The 16,915-nt window shown below is 50.5% G+C and overlaps 2 protein-coding genes across 5 annotated transcripts in view; one reads left to right on the plus strand and one right to left on the minus strand.

Annotated features, from left to right (window-relative positions):
* Nucleotides 1–5,597, plus strand: part of RALGAPA1 (Ral GTPase activating protein catalytic subunit alpha 1) — a gene marked incomplete at its 5' end in the record, with an annotated part of 134,358 nt that extends 128,761 nt beyond the window's left edge. For 3 of the 4 annotated variants that reach the window (XM_081999993.1, XM_081999994.1, XM_081999995.1), the window contains one exon: nucleotides 4,194–5,597. In XM_081999993.1, coding sequence (XP_081856119.1) covers nucleotides 4,194–4,348 — 155 coding nt within the window. In that variant the 3' untranslated portion in view covers nucleotides 4,349–5,597. Of the gene's footprint in view, nucleotides 1–2,493; nucleotides 2,609–4,193 lie in introns of all 4 variants that reach the window. The other variant, XM_081999992.1, reaches the window with a different exon arrangement.
* A 2,111-nt stretch (nucleotides 5,598–7,708) lies between these two features.
* Nucleotides 7,709–9,362, minus strand: INSM2 (INSM transcriptional repressor 2; the record flags this gene model as incomplete). The annotated part of the gene is made up of 1 exon (XM_082000555.1): nucleotides 7,709–9,362. Exon 1 carries the CDS (start codon nucleotides 9,089–9,091, stop codon nucleotides 7,709–7,711), a length of 1,383 nt encoding a protein of 460 aa, XP_081856681.1. The 5' UTR covers nucleotides 9,092–9,362.
* Between the last annotated feature and the right edge of the window lie 7,553 nt (nucleotides 9,363–16,915).

The raw sequence follows: 16,915 nt of genomic DNA on the forward strand, positions 1-16,915 counted from the left end.
ACAAGGGGCCAAAATTGAATTTTAGTCCTAACATTTCCTAGTTTTTGAATGTTTGACTTCAAAAATTTATTGTCTTCTGACAACACTTTGTTGTGTAATTCCTTCCATTTTTATTTTAAGGCATAGGGCAAAAATGAAATTCTGTAATACTCATTAACAGCCATGTGATTCGTAAGTGCAACCGTAACCTCTAGGTCCAGCACCAGCTCCTGCAGACTGAGATAGGGCAATAATTGGTAGTAATGGTAAGTTATCTTACCTCTGCCTGAATGTCCACTAGTGGAAGGATGGGGGGAATTTTGCCAGTGGGTTTCACAGATATTAGTTGACAGAGAGGAACAGGCTTACCCAGTATGTTTCCAGCCAGGTTCTGAAGGGCATTCTTCACTGGACATGGGCTCTGCCGCTCTTTTGCCATAAACTTAATCTTTTTTGCTGTGTTCTTTCTCATGGCTGGCTCTTGGTTCTTTTTCTCCTACCCAGTTCCAGTCTCACAGGTCTTCAGGCCACTCACCATCTCTTCCTCACCTTCTCATCTTGCTTTGCAGCTGCTTTTGCAGTCTTTCTCTCTGCATCTGCTTCGCACTGCTTTTCCTCATTTCCCAAAATTAGTGAGAGACTTGATTCCTTGACTCTAGCAAGGCTCTGCTGAGCATGACAGACAACTTGGCCAGACTTGGACTGGAATTTGTAAGAGTGGCAAAGGGCACAACCTGGACAAAAAGGATTGCCCTCTTCCCTGGAAGTCAGAAGGGGAGGCTGAAGTATCTTAAAAGGCCATCAATGATGCACGAATGATATTTTCCTCTGTGGACATTCTCAGAGATGGCACTCAGGAAAATGTTGATCCAGACAACAAGGTGTGATAAAGCTAGACGTACTGAGAGTAGTCTTACCATGCAGCGCCCTGTCTTAACATCAGCACCCTGTCAGGCTTCTGCTCAGTGAATTTTTCACCTCTTTGAAAGTCAGAACTGATGAGCGAGATAAGTCATGCCAAGACGTGTGCTATGATACCTCCAGATTCCACCACCTCACCTTACTTCTCAGTCTATGTGTAGTTAGGGTTCTGTCTGACATTTAAATAGTTAATTTCTGAGTCAAATAACCAACATACTATTATTAGAAGATCCTAAAATTTTCAAATGGAGTGTGAAAATGTCGCATTTCAACTTTGTTGATCCACCTCCTTGTTCAGAAGCAATTGAAATGGCTTTACATTATGGCCCCAAAATATCATAGCTCATCAGGCTATGATATTTGCCACTTGTCAAGCCTAAGAGATGAAAAATACGGATCACTTCCTGACATTTTTCAACCTCTTAAAAATCCTAACACATCTATTTTGTTTATTTTATAGAACTTTCTGGTTCTAGATCAATTGTCAATAAAGCCTTAACCCCATTTTTATATTTTGGATAACTAAGTATTTCATTGCATAGAGAGAGAAAGATGATAACATTTTACACTGAAGATTTTAAAACTGTCAAGTGGAAACAAAACCTGCAAAATTCTGTATCCCACATTTATTATCCACGTGTGTGTATGTACGTATGTATGTATATATAGGTATATACGCTTATCTAAAATCCAAAGAAAATGAGTTACTAATCAGCCTGTTGATTGCTGTCAGACTTTAAATATATTTTAAGTGCCATTATTCTTCACTCTTCTGGTGTGATATGTTCAGATGTGAAAGTCACTTTACATGACTTCTGTTCTTCAATAGCTCTAAGTCAGTTTCTTTAAAAAAAAAAAGGATTGCATGTGAATCTGTACTTTTGTCTGCAGGAATCGGAAACAAAATTTCAAGATAGAACTGGAATAATACCTTAATTGAAATAACGGGGTTTTTAAAGTTTTCTTTATCCAACCCGTGATAAAATTTCGCACTAGGGTTTTACATTTCAATGCAGACTAACTAGCTTGAATACTATGTTTTTTCTTCTTTACGTGATTTTAAGAGTCTCATGTTGAGACTGGCTATAATTTTAGCATACTTAATACTGTGAAACAGCTGGGGAGCAGAAGCCATATATCAAGTTGCCATTTGTTTTTCCTTCTCGATTGTGTGTATGTGTGTGAGTGTTTAACTGTTTTCATAGACTTTGAGCAAGCATTTCAGACAATGTTTAGGATGTATCTCAGTTGCTATGACTAAGGTTGCTGGATCTGGATAATGTTATAGAATTCTTTTCTTTCTCTCTCTCTCTTCCTTTTTTCTTGTAATGCTTAGTTGGTAAGTATGACGCCAGATTTCAGAGCTGTTGCTTCATTGCACATAACTAACTCATCACTCTCTTTAACCTGTAGCATGAGCAGCAATTGCATAATGAAATGCGAAATTCCGTTTTCTGTGCTCATCTGTTAATACCCTTCAATCTCTGCGGTTCGTGTCTCATGTCTCACACCTGTTATCTTTTATCTTTTCTCCCCCCACCCCTCACTTCTTTCCACTCCTCCTTCCTCATCACTTCTTCATTCTCAACAAAGAAAGAAATGCTGTGATATTTCTTCTCCTTCCAAAACCTCCACTAGAAAGCATTGGCCACATCAAGGTAAAGGGCAAAGGCTTGAAACGGAAGGTCTTTCACGCTAGCTGTGAATGGTATGCTGTGCAAAACAACAATGGTTATTTTCTATTTTCTAACTTCCACCGTTTGAAATGCTTTAATTCCTTGTAAAATTAGAACAAGATAGAATTTCAGAAAATGAGAGTGCATGTTTCCCTGCCTGCCTTTTTCTATAAGGCACAGTGAGTCAGGCATTATCATGTTTTTCCAGATTGTTTGGCATTGAAGTACCTAGTTCAATGGTACTGTCACCAGCTGGGGAACAAATAACAGCCCTTTCTCCTCCCTGTACTTCAATGGGTCGTGTCAGTTTGAGAAAGATTGAAAGTACCGTGCCCTCTCTCTGGAGCAGGCAGGTGATGGACCAGGCAAGGAGGACGGCCACGTCACTAAATCACTGAGGTTTTTGGCAATATGTTTTAAATGTACTCTTGGACTTCTTACCTGATGACCTCATTTGATTTTAAAGGAGTCTTTCAACACAAATCATGATCAGTTTTGAATGGGTTTTGCACCCCTTATATATGAAATGTATACTGAGGGAGAGAGATCGTCAGTTCTGGTTATTGCATTATTATTTTAAAGAATTACCAGTAATAGCACGATGTGGAAGAAATAGCAAGTGATACTCTGGCTTACTGAAGTCAGCAGGGGTTTCCCCATTGTCTTCTGCAGGACTAAGCTTCTGTCTGTAATTTATACAGGTCAGAAGTGATGGGTGGCAACTGAGGTAGTTGAGTTCAATTGGGCTGTCAGTCCCTGTAAATGGCTAATTAAAATGCAGTTTGGTTTTGTGACTGTGAGTTCATAGTGTTAATTTTCTGTAATGGGAAGGAGAATGTAATTTTGATACCGTATTTCATCCTTTTTCTTTTGTATCTCTATGGAAGAGGATTTGAAGACGGGCTGTTTGTAAGGGAAGAGACTTGTCCTCTTGCCGTGAGGACTCGGGGCCCACTGAAGCGTAGCTCTGGGCGCTGGGCTGATGAACCACATACTGTTACCTCAAATTCATCTTGTTCCTTTTACAAAGAAACATTGATGTATAGTGCATCCAGTTAGTATGATCTGTTCAAGCTTCTGCCTTGTGGGCCCTGTAGGAATTTGCTTTTTGAAGCACCGGCTAAAGTTGGGATGGGAGAAGACGCTTTGCTCTCCCAGCTGGCCCCCGATTCACTCCACCTCTCCGGCTGCATTCCTAGAGCTCCCTTCATGCACAACAAGCTGTTAAACCTTCATGTTCTCATTAAAGGCTGGTTTTGTTCTGGGTTGTGGTTTGAATAAGGACTCCCCATCCCTGCGAGGGAACTGGAGGTGTTTGTTCTCCCAGTTAGCAGGAGAACGTCGCCCACTTCAGTGCTGCCGCAGTTGCTGAGAGCGAAGGGGGTTCTGCAGTCCCGTAGCTCAGTGGTTTCTGGCATCATCTTTTCTCTAGAGGTGGATTTGTGGCAGCTGCTAGCTCCACGTGCAGTACCATCACCCACAGCTGGTAAAGGGCTAGGAGATGCTGTGAGAGTGACGGCAGCACTGAAATTCCTCTCTGCCCCTTGCGAAATAGATTCCCATGCTGTGAGTGCGGACGGCGGCACTGACCCGTCTGGTTCTTGCTGTCCTCTGCAGGCTTCTGCCCAGAGACTCAGCCGGGAGAAACTCCAGCAGCAGCAACAGCACAGGTGGATGGAACAGACTTAGCCTCTCCAATGTCTCCTCGGACTAGCAAGAGCCGCATGTCCATGAAACTGCGCCGCTCCTCTGGCTCGGCCAACAAGTCCTAAGCGGCGAGATGCCTGCAGCTTTCCAGTGAGCAGCGATCGGCCGCCCTTCCCGCAGCGACTCGCCGCTTTCTGTTAAAGGATAATGTGTCTCATGCGTGTGGGCCCGTCCCCTACATACCCCTTTTCTGTATGTTTATTTTAAACAGTGACACTGGAATTTTACTTTAATATTTTAGCTTTTTTTTTTTTAATCAAACTCCAGGCTGCCTTTTTTTTTTTTTTTCCTCCACACACACAACCCCACACACACCCCCCCAGTGCAGTTTGTCCTCTGCACCTTTTACCTTCCTGGATGATTACGATATCTTAACAGTTGTCATTTTTAACTCTGGTTGATCCTGAGTCGTATATGGAATTGGAGACAGCAGTTTGATTACACTATATTTATTGTGCCCCATTGCAATTTTCTCTGTAACAAAAAGAAATATGTACAATTTGAAAATGAATGTACAATTTTAAATTGAAGTTGCATTTGTAAAGTCTGTCAGATGTCACAATGTTAATGCACAGGATGTGTACAGGTTATTTATGTTAAGAATAAAATAGTTCAATGGCCTTTCAAGCATTACAGAGTCCAAACGAAATAACTTGCTCATAGCACCAACTCTTTCTTCACAAAGCAACGTATCATTTCATAACTGTTCAGGTGATGCCATAATCTATGCCAGAAAAAAAAAAAAAATCACTGTGCTGAAATTCTACTTATGCTTGGCTTCCAAATATTTTTATAATGTTTGCTTTTCCAAGTGGTATCAGCAGTAAATGCCGTCGAGTCTCATGGGTTTTAGCCTTTATCACCAGGCTGCTGGGTCTAGATGTATATTCTTGTTTCTTACATTAAAAAACAAAACAAACAAACAAACAAAAACAAAAAAAATGCACTTTCCTGATAGAAATTCATTGCTCTGATGATGTGTACTGGGGAAGAAAAGGGAACATGCTCCAGGAGCCTGGCCTGAAATGCTGACGATTCCAACCCTCTGAGTGCAGATTAGTACACACGTTCCACCCACCCAGAGATATTTTCCTATGGAAGATGAAATGCTCACATTTTGAGTCTGGCAAGCAACAAAATGCTGTTAACAAAATGTAGCATGACATCGGTACTAACTGCATGTGTAAATATAGCATATGGGCAACAATAAAAAGATAAATTATGTATTGTCATTCATGTAGTATCTACAAATTTGTAATGGTTGAAGAGAAGACATGCTATTTAATAATACAATAAAATTATTCTTACCACCTTTTGTATGTTAGTCATTCACCTCAATGATTAGGTTCTTACTCCAATTTATAGAAGAATAGCATATTACGCGTGGAGCGGTTAAGTGTGATACATGGCTTAGTTTTCATTTGTATTAAAAAGCACACAGGGGTTCTTAGGAGCGCTTTCCCAACCCATCACAAGAACGCTGTACTGAAGACTTTTCCCCAGATCCAGTAAATACGATACACGTAGCTCCACAGGTTAACGCGAAGCGCAGGACCTTCCCTCCTACAAGCTGGTTGTTCGAGTGCTAATTGTAGGAGCAGTTAATAATCAGGTTTCTGTGGTCCGGAGCCCTTTGTCTTTGACTGTACAAGTGGAGACAGGAGAGCGATGATTTAAAAAAACATAGTGACCTTTTCCAGGGGAGAACTCATTTAATGGCATAGGCGGGCATTTCTACTTAAGTCTCCGTTATCAACAAATGATGGAAGAATGCACAACCTAAAATAACATGCTTTATTTCTGGCATATGAGAATAGCAAGTTGTGAGTTTAACCTCCTTCATCAGACAGCAAATCATGGCTGCTTTAGGTTATATTGTACTAATTCATTAGTCCTGGAACTAAAATGAGAAAGTCCATGAAGCACATTTAAAATAAAGCACTTATCGCTTGCTTTCAGCCTTTGGGCATGATACACGTGAAGATTTTGTTGTGTGTAACAAAATATGAAACTACAGAAATAATTGCTTTAGAGGATGCTAATCAAAAGATTGAAGTATTTTGCTGCTCATCTCAGAGAGAGTGTTAGAACAAAGGCTATGGCTGGAATCAATTCGGTTCTTCAGAAATCGCCAGCTGACCCACTTTGCCCTGCTGAATTCAAGGCAGGAGTGAGCTTTGTTTTAGATCCTTTAGTGTATTTACTTGCCCTTATTTTTGGCCCCACCTGCTATTACATTTGGAAACAAGCACTCGCGTGGAAAAATTAAATAAATAAATAAATAAATAAATAAATGCTGGCTGAAATGTCAGTAGCTGGTAAATTCGACAGGATTTCAAAGCATTTGGCCAGACCACCGTTAAAGCCAGGGAATACTAAAGGTGGGTCTGGTTGGGGAGAGGGAAGGCAGCCTGTCATCTTTAGCAACATACCAAAAGGCTGTTTCATGCTCTAATTTCAGCTGTTCACAAGACTCGGAGGAGCTCACATCAACAGCGCAGCTCACGGGGGAGAGGGGTCGGAGGCCGCCCGAGAAGGCCGGGTGCAGACAGGCCTGGCGAGACCGAACTGCGCTTCTTGCTTTTGGCCGTGCCGCAGTAACAAGCTGCTAACGGAGCGCGTTTTGAAACGGGCAGGTGCCGGAGATGCACGTTCTGCCTACCGCACGGTCGCTAGAGTACAGAAACGCAGGGTAAGCGGGAGATGCGTCCTTAGCTATAGGAGATCAACGCCTCGTATTTTAATTAAGCAGACAGCACTATTAGTTTTCCATACGTTTTGCTAGCTATTATATGACTTGACATTGATTCTATATGAACATTTACCTTCTCGACTACCTTAGTACAGAATACAGTGAACGAAACACCTCACAATAACTTAAATGTTGAAGCTCGAGGGCTAAGGCTATTAAAACAAGGTCACTAGATCAGGCTCCTTTTCTCACGAAAAATAATTCCTCTCTTTAAATGTCGTATATACAGCTGTACTGCTAGCCTGCGACCGAGAGTAGCTACAGAAGATGCACTTTCAGCAGGCCGGCACCCGCCTCCCCGGCACTGGCCTCATCCCGGCGGAGGCTGGCAGGGCCCGCCGCCCGCGCGGGGCCGCACCCGCCCCGCCAGCCGTTCCCCGGCTGCCCCGGCAGCTGCCGGGCAGCGCTATGCCTCCCTCCCTTGCCGGGCTCGGCCCGAACGCCGCCGGCCGGACCCGCGCAGGCGGCGGCGGCGGCTATACCGCCCGTCGGGTAAGCCTTCCGCCGGGCTGGGTACGGGGGCCAGTTGGGCCGGGGGGGCGGGAGTCCGCGGGCGGCTCCTCCGCCTTTGTAGCCGTGAGTACCGCGACTTTCCATAGGAATTACAGCGTGGACAGGACTCGCTCGGCTCGCCCGGGCTCCCGGAGCAGTCCCATCGGGGGCGGCCGCCGGCCTAGCAGCCCGGCCGGACGGGCACCTGGAGCAGCAGGACCTGCCTGCTCTCCGGCGGGTGGCACTTGCTGGCGTGCCGCGCCAGCCCGGGCGCGCTGAAGAAGGTGGCGGGGCAGTGCTTGCAGGGGAAGCCCTGCCGCTCGCCGCCCGCCGCGCCGCCTTCGGGGGGCCCGGCCGGCGGCGGCGGCAGCAGCAGCTCCTCCCGCACGGCGTGCCACAGCCGGTGCTTGTCCCTGATGTCCGCCGAGGGGAAGCGGGCGCCGCAGAGGTGGCAGGCGAAGGCGAGCTGCCCGCGCTCCGGCGGGCCGTAGGCGGCGGGCCGCGCCGCCCCGTGGGTTCCCAGGTGCTTGCGGAGGTAGGCCTGCCGCCGGAACCGCTTCTGGCAGCAGGGGCAGGCGAACGCCTCCCCGCCGGCGCCGGGAGCGGGGCCGGGAGCGGGGCCGGGGGGGACCGGGGCGCCGCCGGCGCTGTCCGCGCCACCGCGGTGCTGACGGGGCGGCGGCGGCGGCGGCGGGGGCGAGGGCGCGGCGGCAGGGCCGCGGGGCCGCCGCTCGGGGCTGTTCTCCTTGCCCGGCGGGGCGGCGGCGCCGTCGGCGCTGGGGCCGGGTCGCGGCTTGTGCCAGCGGCGGTGCGAGGCCAGGTTGGCGGGGCAGCTGAAGATCTTGTGGCACTCGGGGCAGCGGTACTCGACGCGCACGATGCGAGAGCAGCGGTGCTGGGCCAGCGCCAGCGGGTCCGCGTACTGCTCCTTGCACAGCTGGCAGATGAACTCGCCCAGCGGCGTGCGCCCCGCCGGCGGCCCCGGCCGGCCCTCGGGCCCCTCTTCCTTGATGCGCAGCCCCAGCACGGGCGAGGTGGTCACCTCGTCGGCGAAGCTCAGCTTCCGCGTGGCCTTGGCCTTCTTGGCCGGCGCCTTCGCCCGCGACGGCCGCTTCAGCGCTGGCACCGGCGGCGGCGGCGGCGGGGCGGGCAGCGGCGTGCGGGGCTGCAGCAGCAGCTTCTCGGCGGGCGGAAAGGAGGCGGCCAGGGGGAAGGACTCGGCGGAGGCGGGGGAGCTGAGGCACCGCTCGAAGAGAGCCGCCCGCGGCCCCGCAGCGCTGCAGGGCCCCGCCGCCCCCCACGCGGCCGGCCCCTCCGGCGGGGCGAGCCCGGGGCCGCCGCAGCCGCCGCCGGGGGGCCACGTCGCGGGGCAAGCGGCGGCGGCAGCCTCCTCCTCCTCGCCCTCCTCCTCCTCCCCCGCCCCCAGCCTGGCGGCGGGGTTGCCCCCGGCGGCGGGCGGCGGCGGGGCGGGCGGCGGGGCCCGGTCCGAGTCCCGCTCCCGGGGGCGCGCCCGGTAGGAGCCACCGGGGCGCCGGCTGCGCTTGACGAGGAAGCCGCGCGGCATGGCGGGGCGGGGCGGCGGGAGCGCGGCGCCACCAGCCTGCCCGGCCTTTATACCCCCGGCGCCCGCTCCCGCCCGGGCCTCCTCCTCCCTCCGGCGGCGGCGGCGGCCAATGAGGAGTTGGGGCCGGCGCTGGTGGCGGGGGGAGGCGGTGGCCGGGCCGGGCCGGGCCGGGCGCGCTCGGGCTGCCGGGCCGGGCGGGGTGCACCGGGCGCGCACGCCGCGGCGCGGAGCCGGGGGAAGCGGCGCCCTGCGGGACCGAGCGAGGCGCGGGAGCGTGGGTCCGAGGCGGGAGAGGCCCCGAGGCGGGGCAGGGCCCAGGGGTCGGGCAGGGTTCCGGCAGGAGCATCTCTAGGTGCGGCCGTTCCCTTCACCCGCCGCTGGGCCGGGGCCGCCCTGCGCGACTTGCCTCTGCAGGAGCGGGCGCGGGGAGCCTGCGCCGTCCCTCGGCAGCGCTGCGGCCAGAGCGCTCCCGAAAGTAGCCGGGAAGGTCTTGTGAAGGGGAGTCTTCTTGAAGCCAGAAGTGCCGCTGCCGCTCAGAATGCTAAATCGCTGCCCTGGGTCGTGGCCGTGGTCCCGCGGCAGCTTCACCCACGGGCAGCCCCCCGAGCCCACGGGAGGCAAGCCCCAGCCGCGCTGCAACAAACTGCAAAAGCGCCGACCTCCCCCCCCCCGCGCCCCGGCGCCATGCAGTGCCTGGCCCGTCCGTGGGTGCCGTGAGCCCGATGGCGCGTCCCTGAAGCAAGGCGGCAGCTGTGTTCGCGAAACCGCCCATCGCCAGTTCAGCCATTCCCTTCTTTCGGTGGGGAAGGAAGCGCGCTGGCAGCGGGCTGCCAGCGGCCCCGCCGACCCCTCCGCCCGTTACCAGCATCTCCTCTGTCATCTCGCATCGACCCGAGCCCGGGCTGAAAGGCAGGACAGGGCCACCCTGCCCGGGGACCTGCTGCTCGCACAAGATGGCGTGCCGTTGGCAACGACCGCGCTAAAGCCTGGCTCCGTCCCTTGCCCGGGGACAGGCGTCCCTTGCCACCCGAGGGCGGTGGGACTCGCCGCCTCGGGAGCGTCCCCTAGAAAGGGAAAGGAAGGGAAAACCTGCACCTGTAGGTCGGGGGGCTTTCCAGAAGTGGCAAGAAAGCATTGAAGGCTTTACGCAAGAACAGAACTTGCCCCAGCTGCTCAAAACCCTCAACCGCTCGCCAGCGTAAGTGCTCTGATTATATTTCCTTAGCAAAATCTTAATCATGTTTTATATGATTCCCCTCTCCCATTTTCCTCCATTTTCATGGTTGCGCTGAATTTTAGATTAGATTATGGACTCTGCGGGCTAGAGATCACCCTTTGTTAGTACAAACCACTGTAACTGGGACTGATGAGCCACGCTGCCGCGCAGCTAGGTCACTCCATTGACTGGCTGCATGATTTTTGCCTGATATTTGGGTTGACCTTTGCAAGTGGGACTTCCCAGCGCTACATTTCTCACTGACTAACTGGATTTCTGGTTACAGATCCACTGTTTTATACTGTTCCTCCAAGCAATACGTAAATAGTTCTTCCAGATTCCCTTTGTAAGCAATGTTCCCATTAATGTTTCATTGGCTTTTGTCACATTGCAAAAGCAGCCAGTGGTAGGAATGTCCAGCTGAGCTTCTGTCCTAAAGGGTGAGGAACCCAATGATGCCTTTTCCTATGTAGGAGTAGCGGGAGGTGAAGTGCCAGTTGGAAAGCAGGTGCAGTGAGTGCGTTTGCTGACACTCCAGGCATTTTTCCAGTAAAAGCTGTAGGCTGGAGTTGTGTCAGGGAGTTCCCTCAAGGCCCTCAGTATCCTGGGTCTGATATGGCCCAGAGGTCATGGGAAGACTGGGGGGAGGTAGCTTAGAGTCTTCCCTCCCGAAGTCGCAGAGGTGGAATCACCGCTCCACCTCCCCGCCCGCTGCTCCTTCTGCTGCACTTCTCAGCTCTTCCCCGTGACTTGGTGAGAATTTGTCTGCCCCATGCTCCACAGTGCGCTCGCGGCACAGCCTTCTTGTAGCCTTCTCCATCTGCCTCCAGTTTATCATCAGTTTCTGAGGCGGGACCCAAAACTGCACAACCCATCGTCCCATCATTGGTCTTGCTGCAGCATGTGCCAGCACCCATGGATCTTTAACAAAAACACTGGCAAAATTATCTTGGGACTGAAATTGTTGCAGCCACCTTGTGATTTGTTTGTCTCAAGAGCCATATTGTTTTCTCTAGGCCGCCCCTGCCCCAGTGCTGGCTCCCTGTGCCCCGGCTCCCACTCACAGGGTCATCGTAGATTATTTCCTCTCCCTCCCCGCATTCACAGGTGAGTTTTACCCTGGTATCTGGCATTACACCCGGCTCTCGCAGCTTCTGAGCTTTCTGAACGGTTACATGGGTTTGTCTTCTAGCTTTCAGCTTTTACTCCTTACCAAAATTTTATAATTAGGAAACTGAGATAAATTATGAGGCTATTTAACAATTTTGTTTGCACACACCCCCAAATCCTGTGGAAATTTGCCAGATTTTTTTCCCACTGACTTATTAAATTCCATTAGTCCCATCACATAGCTGAGAGTGCAGCACTTAACCCATCTGCCCATCATACAACAGGGGAACTTTATTTAAGATCAAGGCTTTCCGAAGCAAGAAACTGAACGATGTCATTGCTCCTGACCATATGCTGCTTTCCTTACAGTCCAATAAAATCAGGTTCGACTTGATCAAACATATTGGCTGCTTACATATGAGAGTCATCCTTCGATGACCTTAGATAAACCAAAGGGTTAATCCCACGATAAATAGGAAATCAAACTTCTAGTGGAAAAATGCAGGAGCTGGTGAGTGGAAAGGGCACGGGCACTCCCAGGGAACCGGTAGGGGTGAGAACAAGAGGATACAGCTCCTCCTCTTATGTCCTCAGACCATTCCCTCCTTTCTGGTTGGAGTTGAATGCTGGTGTGTGTAGGGAATGGAAATGAGCAGTATGGTGCTGCTCAGCCTCCCTTTTGGCAGAAGCTTCCCGTTGTGTGTAGGGACTTCTACCCTTGTCCATAACCCTGCTGCTAAAATAAGCCTGGGAGACCTGTTCAAGCCTTACCAAGATTCAGCAATCAGACTCAATGATGGTTGGATCAATCCCTTGAAGACCTTCCAAAGCGAGGACAGGCTTCAGGTTCCTGCAGATACCTTCCCCTCTTGGAACAGAGAGCTTCTGGTGCCTTCTGAAGGATGGTCCATCCGATTGCCTGGGGGGCTCCAGAGCACGGCACCGGCAGCTCCTGATCCAGGTCCTCCTCCATCCCAGCGCCCAGGCGCCGCCCGGGGACCGTGATCTCTGGCTGCAAGGTAGGAATCCCATTGCTCCCAGCCCCATCTCCAGCAGAGCCTGGAGGCCAGTGCTGGCTCCTTGCCTGACACCTGGGAACCTGCATGGCCGCTGGCGAGGAGGTGTAACGCAGTCCCCAAATAAAACGCTGTTAAGCAAGCGGGCAGCTGCATTTGATGTTTCTGAACAGTCTTGAGGCATAAACAGCAAGAGGAATGTATGAGAGCAATCCTGGCTGGGAGGGAGAAGGTCTCGGGTGAGGTCTGGTTCTCAGAGAAAAGCCTAAAAACTCTTCTAGGGGCTGAGGGGGCAGAAAGAAAAAGAGAAATGCCTCTGGGCACTTAATAAAAGAAAAAATAACCACAACTTTAAAAAATAAGAGTTAAAAATAAAATAGAAAAGAACTATAAGCAAAGGATTAAAGAACATTTCTCTCCTTCATGTTTCCCCTCCCCACCACAAAAAAAATTGTTGTGGTCGAGTTTTTTATATTTCAGAATTTCAAATAAAGTTGACTTTTAAATCTTCTCCCGACATCTGGTTTGTAATTAAAGGAGCAGTAAATAGGAGGGAGACAGAAGCCGCCTCAGAAGCCTGTCCTTGATACATGACTCTCCAGCAATATAGCTAGATGAGCGATACCACCCCCAGGCTCCGGCACTTACACAAACAAAATCCAGGCTGTTTTTGGTGGCAGCACAAGCCATTTTGTCTTTCCCCTAGAAGGAGGCTGCCAATTATCTTGCTGCGGTTGGGGATTTGATGCTGGTGACAGACATTGAAGGAAATATCTGCATTATGAGGATATGGGTTGTCTAATATAACTGATTTTGCTGGTACCTTAATTTTATTTTGTTTTACCTGAGGACAATCTGCCTCAAGGGGAAAACGATGCTAACAGCTGCTGTGTTTTCTTCATTGCTCAAATATTAACAAAAATCTTTCCATAAGAGAAAGTAAGAAACACTGTTCTGTGAAGGTACTCGGGCTAGAGGGATTTGAAGGGATTTTAAGACACTACAAAAACACTCAGCCTTCCTCTTTTCTGTAAATGAAGTGATGCTGTTGGTGGTGCCACGCTGACATCACTCAGCTGGTATCGGGAGGACAGTGACGCCGCGGCTCCCGTCCCTACTCTGTTAAGAGAGCGCAAGGGCCAAATGAGCGCTCCCGCCTGTTGGCTCTTCCCCACCTCCCTCTGCATTAGCCCATCGCGGGGACACCAGGTCCTCTCCAGGGAGCAGCCTGACATTCCCAAACTCATACAAGTCACCTGAGAGCCTCGATGGGGCCATTATGACTTTTGTTATTTCATTACGGATTTCAGCTGGATTTCAGCTCGTACCCCACAGGCTGAAGCCATTTGCCATGAGAAATTTGCCTGTAATGGAGTTATTTATTGAAGCTTTGGCTTCCTTCGGCACAAGATACTCAGCAGTCCGTTTCCTACAAACATCATTACATGTTGTAATTCACTGAAAAAGATACTCCTTGTGCAGAAAGGTCATGGTTATTAATTACATGAATAGCAATAGTGGCTTTCAGCGAGGCCGCGTCCCAGCTGCGCTCATGCAGACGTACATGCAGACAGGCGGACAGTTCTGCATGCGAAGAGAGCAACAACCAAAGGGACAAGAACACGAGACAGCAGGAGGATGGGAGAAATGAAGCTTCTGAGTGGTGCCTGTGCTGCACGCTGGGCTGGGAAGCTCCGTGCCTGCCTCCAGTGAAGCTCAGGCAGGACAGAGAAACCTGTTGTCGCTTGATTTCCCCAAAGGGCTCCATCCAGCAGCCTTTTGGAGAGCAGAGGGCAGGACCAGGTGAATCACAGCCACAAAATACTTTGTTATGGCCACACTCGTGCTGGCGCTGGAGCACGTCCCATCCTGCAAGGGACGGGGTGCAGGGAGCTGAGCCCTCAGGAAAATATTTACCACCACCTTCCTTTTTTTTCCCCCAACAATTTTTTCGTGCCCCTCTGCCAAGGCCGGCTTCCTCCATAAAATTCCTCTGCCTCGGAGGGGCAACAGGCAATTCCCCAGGCCTGTTTGCCCAGGACCTTTCTCACATCCCCACTCCGTGCTACCTTCTCGACTTCTCCCTCCATTTTCTTCAGGTCCCTCTGAATTCCCGGTTCCCTCTCCTGCCCGAGCCGCAGGTAGCTCCTGCCAGAAGGATGTTGTTGCCGCTTTGCCTGCCTATGCAAAGGAATGGCAGGAGTTATTGAGGAATAAGGTGCAGGGATGTCCCGGCCGCTGCGAAGCAGATGGCAGCATAGGCGCCATCGTTGCTGGCAACAGCTGCCAAGGGGCAGGTGGAGCTTGGGAGACAGTGATAAGGAAAAACAGCGGCAGGGAATGGGAGAAGGAGAGCAAACCAACACAGAAAGCTGGCTAGAAACAACTGGGCAGAGCAGGAGAACGGCATTACGAGGAAGCAAACCAACCTGAGCCGGGTGCCTGCATCTCACAAGAGCAACAAGGAGGGTGACAGCTCCCAACAGAAAATGGCGATTCATCTCTCTGCAGGGAATATGAAGGAGAAGGGCAAAGGAAAGGCAGCTCTGAGCCAGAGACCTGCTGCTTTTTCCTGAAAGTGCACCTCCGGCTTCTGAGGTCAGCCACCCTGCTCGTCCCCGGATGAGAGCTGGCGAACGCCCATCGTGCACGAAGCTTCGGCGGGACGAGGCTGCAGCGCCGGCTCTCGGCAGCTGCGTCAGGCCGGAGACTCTGCTCGTCTGTGGTGGGTCAGGACCCATGGGCAACCCCGGGGGGGGTGGCTAACGACAGGACAATCTGCTGGCTGACAAGGTCGGGAAAGGCAAAATGCGGCACTGCCTCGGGACGATCCGCAGCCGAAGCTCCCCGTCGGGAGGGCGGTGGTGGCTGGAGGGTGTCTCCGGCAGAGCCCGAGGGGAAGAGCAGCACCAAGCCAAAATCATTACCTTCTGCAGACCAAAAAATCAAGCCTGAATCTCATTCTTTTGAAAATATTTTTTTCCGGTTAGGACTTAGCTCTGTTTACTCCGAAGTCAGACAACACACAGGGGACTCAAAACCAGCATCAAGCTCTAAGTACTGCAAACATAAGTGATCCTTAGCAGTTGCCGTACAGGATTCTCCAAATACATCTGTTTTGCTGCTTTCGTGACATTTGATTAAAGTCTCGCTATCCTGACTATTAATTAAAGTGCTTGGAGGCGAGGCCCAAATTTCACTTCCCCTCCCAAGTTCACCGGCTCCATCCTCCTCCTCCAAATATGTTTTGCTATAAATTGCTGGCACTGTTTCTGTTGATAGTCAACATAATCAAACATTTGTAAGCGTGCTGTCTCTTCAATCTGTTCAGTTGATGCACTTTACCTGATCTTTCATTAAAGTAATCAAAACACTTGCTGTGCCGCGTCTAATGAATGTTGCATGTATGATTAAGTACTTTCATTCATATTGCAAGTTTGATTTAATGTAATCTGCCTTTCAGACAGCCATTAGCCTAGCTCCTGCGTGAATTCGATTAATTGGCTGAATTCTTCCAGATGTCCATTAAGTATTACAGGAATTTCTATGTAAAAACAGCAGGGACCGTCTAGCGGAGAAGCAAACAATGATATGTTATATTGCTGCCATGACTTACAAAAACCTGGATTCATTTTCATTAATAAAACATCTGTACTCCTGCACAGCTATGCATCAAGATGCATTTATTTTATATGTTTATTTCTCTTATGACTATAAATAGACAGTTAAACAGAAGCACAGTATGTTCAGTTGGAAGATAACACAAGCAGAACTGTATCAGAAATGAAAATAGCAATAAAGGATAGTGGAGTTAGGACTTAAAATAAGCACTGGACATTGTAGCAAACAAGGCAGTGACTCCTGTGGCTGTGTAGTATTTCTTAGCATAAAGGCATTTTTCTTTAGACAGTTACGAGTCTGCAAAATGGTCAACTCTTGGGTTGAGATGTCTGTGCCCGGTTTATGTTTACAAGGCTCATCACACCTTTAAATAGGAACAAAAATGCATTTCGACATTTTTAAATGGTAGGGAGCAAAGAGAAAAATTGCCATTAAAACAAACAAGTCTGACAAAGTTTTTCTTAATTCCCAAAATGAGGATTTTCTTCTTTTTTTTCCATGAAGTTGCACTTCAGAAATGAATCACTTTTTCCTAAAAAGCAGAGCCCCGAGCAGCCAGTTCATGTTTCAGTGCCAGCTGTACCCAGCCCGCGCAGGGGACGGTCGTGTTTCGGGGGACGAGGACGAGGAGGATGCCTCCGCGCGCAGGTGTGGCTCCCTTAACTTTCCACTGACCTTCCTAGCTCTGAGAGCACCTTTCAAAGGACCATGTGAGACCTCGGGGCCTCCTTGCCCCTTTCGTCCCCTCTCCCCCGCACCTCACATACCCTTCTCCTCCTCGGGGAATGAGCAGGGGGCCGCGGGACCCCCAATGGCTGCAGAAGCCTTGCAGGAGCCTGAGGCTGACCCTGCGTCCCCGAA

Source organism: Phaethon aethereus, assembly GCF_964289735.1.
Source record: "Phaethon aethereus genome assembly, chromosome: 5".
NCBI lineage: Eukaryota > Metazoa > Chordata > Aves > Phaethontiformes > Phaethontidae > Phaethon > Phaethon aethereus.